This window comes from Triticum aestivum, chromosome 4A (assembly GCF_018294505.1).
Source record: "Triticum aestivum cultivar Chinese Spring chromosome 4A, IWGSC CS RefSeq v2.1, whole genome shotgun sequence".
Classification (NCBI taxonomy): Eukaryota; Viridiplantae; Streptophyta; class Magnoliopsida; order Poales; family Poaceae; genus Triticum; species Triticum aestivum.
Window position 1 is genome coordinate 90088584 of NC_057803.1, and position 4216 is coordinate 90092799.

Below are 4216 nucleotides of genomic sequence, written 5' to 3' on the forward strand. Positions count from 1 at the left end.
CATCCCAAAAAACTGGATGGTTCAAACCCATTCATATGGCACCTCCAACCAAACACATAGGGCTTCGGGCCAGAAGGAAATCTACTGACCCAAATAAGAGGCCAGTCAAAAAAAGAATGCTCACAGAACAAACAACATAGATAAAGGAAAAAAATGCAGGACGAATCTCAAAGAAAAATCCAATGGCCACAAAATCGATTGACCCAAAAGTGAAATTTCAGCTGACTGAAAACGTAGGTAAATTGTACTTTCTCCGTTCTAAATTACTCGTCGTGGTCGAAGAGTTCGCATGAACCTATGGTTCTTCTATCCAGAGGATTTTGGTACGGGTCATGGGGGGAGAGACTGAGCAACACAATTAGCAGGTGGTAGCTGGTCAAATCATGAAAAGATGGTGATGACTGATTGACTGCACCGTTTATTATGCCCAACGGGCCGCCAAATCAAAACATCATAAACAGCAAGTTAATACAGGCCCGAGCCCCAAAATCAACGCCAGAATCAAACCATCCTGCTGGCAGAAATAATGGCCGCGCGCGACTCCTCGCTGAACGAAATCCGGAGCCTTAAGACGCCATCACCAACGAAGCTCGTCAATACTACTGTACCGTATCGTTGGTCCGTGCATTGCATATAAGGGCGGCCACCGTCACGAGCTCAGATCCATACAGCAGCCTTCGCTGCCCACGAGCCAAACATTCGGATACAGTCAACCACCATACGGACAAGGCCTGATCGTCACGAGCGACCATGAAGCCTCCTCCCGCATTGCTGACCCGCGGCCTCGCTCTTGTCCTGGCCCTCGCATGCGCCGGCATTGCACCGGCGAGCGGCGGCGGCGCCGGCGGCGGGCGGTGGGACGTGCTGCAGCGCAGCATCGGCGTGTCGGCGATGCACATGCAGCTCCTGCACAACGACCGCGTCATCATCTTCGACCGCACCGACTTCGGCCCGTCCAACCTCTCCCTCCCCGACGGCCGCTGCCGCCGCAACCCCAGGGAGCGCGTGCTCCCCGTCGACTGCACCGCGCACTCCGCCGAGTACGACGTCGCGTCCAACACCTTCCGCCCGCTCTCCGTCTTCACCGACACCTGGTGCTCCTCGGGCACCGTCGCGCCCGACGGCACCCTCGTCCAGACCGGCGGCTGGAACGACGGCTACCGCAACGTGCGCGCCATGCGCGCGTGCGACGGCGGAGACGACGACGACGGCGGCAGCTGCGACTGGAACGAGACGCAGGACGCGCTCGCCGCCAACCGGTGGTACGCCACCAACCAGGTCCTCCCCGACGGCCGCGCCTTCATCGTCGGCGGCCGCAGGCAGTTCAACTACGAGTTCTTCCCCAAGGCCGATGCTTCCGACGCCTCGGCCATCGCATTGCCGTTCCTGGTTCAAACCAGGGACCCCGAGGAGAACAATCTGTATCCTTTCGTCCACCTCAACATCGACGGCAACCTTTTCATCTTCGCCAAGAACCGCGCCGTCCTTCTCGACTACAGGAAGAACAAGATCGTCCGGACGTACCCCGAGCTGGCCGGCGGCGACCCCAGGAACTACCCCAGCTCGGGCTCGTCGGTGCTGCTGCCCCTGAAGCCTTCGCCCACCGAGGCCGAGGTGCTGGTCTGCGGCGGCGCGCCCGCGGGCTCCTACAACTCGACCAAGGAGAAGACCTTCTTCCCGGCGCTGGTGACGTGCGGGCGGATCAAGATCACGGACGCTTCGCCGGCGTGGGTGATCGAGAGAATGCCGTCGCCGCGGGTGATGGGGGACATGATCCTGCTGCCCAACGGCGCCGAGGTGGCGATCATCAACGGCGCCATGGACGGCACCGCCGGGTGGGAGGCCGCCAGCACCCCGGCGTACGCGCCCGTCATGTACCGGCCAGACCACGCGCCCGGGGACCGGTTCGAGGAGCAGAGCGCGACCGACATCGCGCGGCTGTACCACTCGGCGGCGATCCTCCTCCGCGACGGCCGGGTGCTGGTCGGCGGGAGCAACCCGCACATCTACTACAACTTCAGCAACGTGCGGTACCCGACAGAGCTCAGCCTGGAGGCCTTCTCCCCGGAGTACCTGGACAGCTCCAACGACGCCCTCCGCCCAAAGATCACCGACCCCTCGCCCGCCGGCCCGGCGGTGAGCGTGAAGTACGGACAGTCAATGACCCTCCAGTTCGAGGTGCCAGCGGTGGCTCCGAGAAGGAGACCGCGCGGCGGGGGCGAGGGCGGCGGCGGCGCTCTCGGCCTGGTGTCGGTGACGATGGTGGCGCCGTCGTTCACGACGCACTCGTTCGCGATGAACCAGAGGCTGCTGCTCCTGGACGTGGCGGGGACGACGGCGCTGCACAGCACCGCGGGCGCGGGCGCGGGCGCGTACGAGGCATCGGTGGCGATGCCGGCGAAGGCCGTGCTGGCGCCGCCGGGGTACTACATGGTGTTCGTGGTGAACGGGCACATCCCCAGCGAGGGCGTGTGGGTCCACATAGAGTGACGCGACGCCGGCGACGGCGGCATGCATCGGCATGCATCATGTATAGCACGACCCGATTGTTTTGTTCTCTTGTCTTGTCTCGTGTGGTTTTTGTCGTCACCACGCACGAATGTGAGGTGATGCCGTGACTTGGTTCGTTGTTCAGTTGTACCGTGCGTGCGTGCGTGCTTGGCGACGCCCGATCGAGTCGGGCAGGACAGAGAGAGCGGAAGGCGAAGAATGTGTGTGAGAGTGAGGCTAGATTCACGTGAACCGGCCGGGTTGAGGGGCACACGTGACGCTCCCTAGACGCATCTGCTCCTGGCCCTGGCTGGCCTAGGTGCATTTGGTGGATACATCGAAGGTGTCGCGATCCAGCCGGTTGTTGGCGGCGTTCCTTCCTTCCTTCTCTGGGAGAGACCGGCGGCTTCAGAGCTGAGAACGCGCGCCGTTGGCGTGCGCGCGCGGGGGTGACGGCCGGGATGGTTGCGGTTGCGGCCGGTGGCCTGGGGCGTCACGGGATGTCGCGGCGGTTGGGAAGTGCGGACGTGCAGTCAGCTTGGTACTGCCGAGTAAGAGCAAGTAATAAGGCTCACTCAGCTGGCTATAAGCCCTTCCACGTCAGCCAAATCACATCTGGAGGGAAGAGAAAGAGGGAGAGAGAAGCGAACGGGCGCTTCGTCAAGCGCCGGGCTGCGGCACAAGATACGAGAGCTTTGCGCCCGCTTGCAGCCCGTGGCGAGCGCTAGAGCCGGCGCTCTCGACCCCCTGCGCCTCTCCCGCCTCTCGCGCTTCTCCTTCCTCCTTCGCGCGCAAAAATCAGCTCGTGCCGTCGCCCCAAATAGCTTCCTCGCGCCAAATCAAGCCTTCCAAATTTCCCCAAATCGCCACCTCTCCCGAACCCTAAAATTGTCGCCGACGCACATCAAGGAGATGGGTTAGCAGTCCAAACAGACGCGCGCGCCGGCACCTCGTGAAGCCCCTCCACCAGCGCCTCTGCTCACCCCGCCGCCAGCGCATCTCCTGGTCCCGCCGCCGGCGCATCTGCTGGTCTCGCCGGCGCCTAAGTCCGCCCCGCCGCCGGGGATCCCATCGACCTTCCCTTCAAAGCAGACAACAAGCACTTGGATCCCCCCAAGACCACAAGAGTCTCTGGGGCTAGTCTGCAGCAACCAAGTGAATCGGGTCCTACGGCTCAAGGTCCTTATTGGGCACCGCCTGCCTGCATCGGTGACTCTACATCACCTTGGTACATGGCTGGCAATATGGACTACTCTGATCCACAAGTATGGTATGAATTTTCTCCATTGCTTATCTCAACTCTGAATCGTGGTGTCATTTCTTAGAGCTGCTGACACACTTGTATGATATGCTAGTTAGATGATACAACATCATAAATCTATCTACTACTCTACTGTCTATTTTCAGAGTTCATTTTTAGTAGCTTAGTAATGATAGAAAAAGAAAAGTTTCTTCTGCTAGATGATCTTTCTTTGATGTACAGGAGCACGTGACTTCTTGTTTGCTGAATCTTGGATTGCAGTGTAGTGTAACTTTTCAGTTTCCACATGATAGTGTGTATGATATATGACTGCATAAACTATTTTTCCTTTAAATAGTTGCTGTGATCAATTCAGATTTTTCCTTTAAATACTTGCTCTGATCAATTCAGATTTTTCTTTTAAATAGTTGTTGTGATCAATTCAGATTATTTTTCCTTTAAATAGTTGCTGTGATCAACTAGTAT

General features: G+C 59.0%; 1 protein-coding gene across 1 annotated transcript; it reads left to right on the forward strand.

The window, feature by feature from the left end:
- The first annotated feature begins 390 nt into the window (after positions 1-390).
- LOC123085336 (aldehyde oxidase GLOX-like) lies at positions 391-2634 on the forward strand. Its single transcript, XM_044506965.1, has one exon. It carries the CDS (start codon positions 751-753, stop codon positions 2488-2490), a length of 1740 nt encoding a protein of 579 aa, XP_044362900.1. The 5' UTR covers positions 391-750; the 3' UTR covers positions 2491-2634.
- Positions 2635-4216: the final 1582 nt, after the last annotated feature.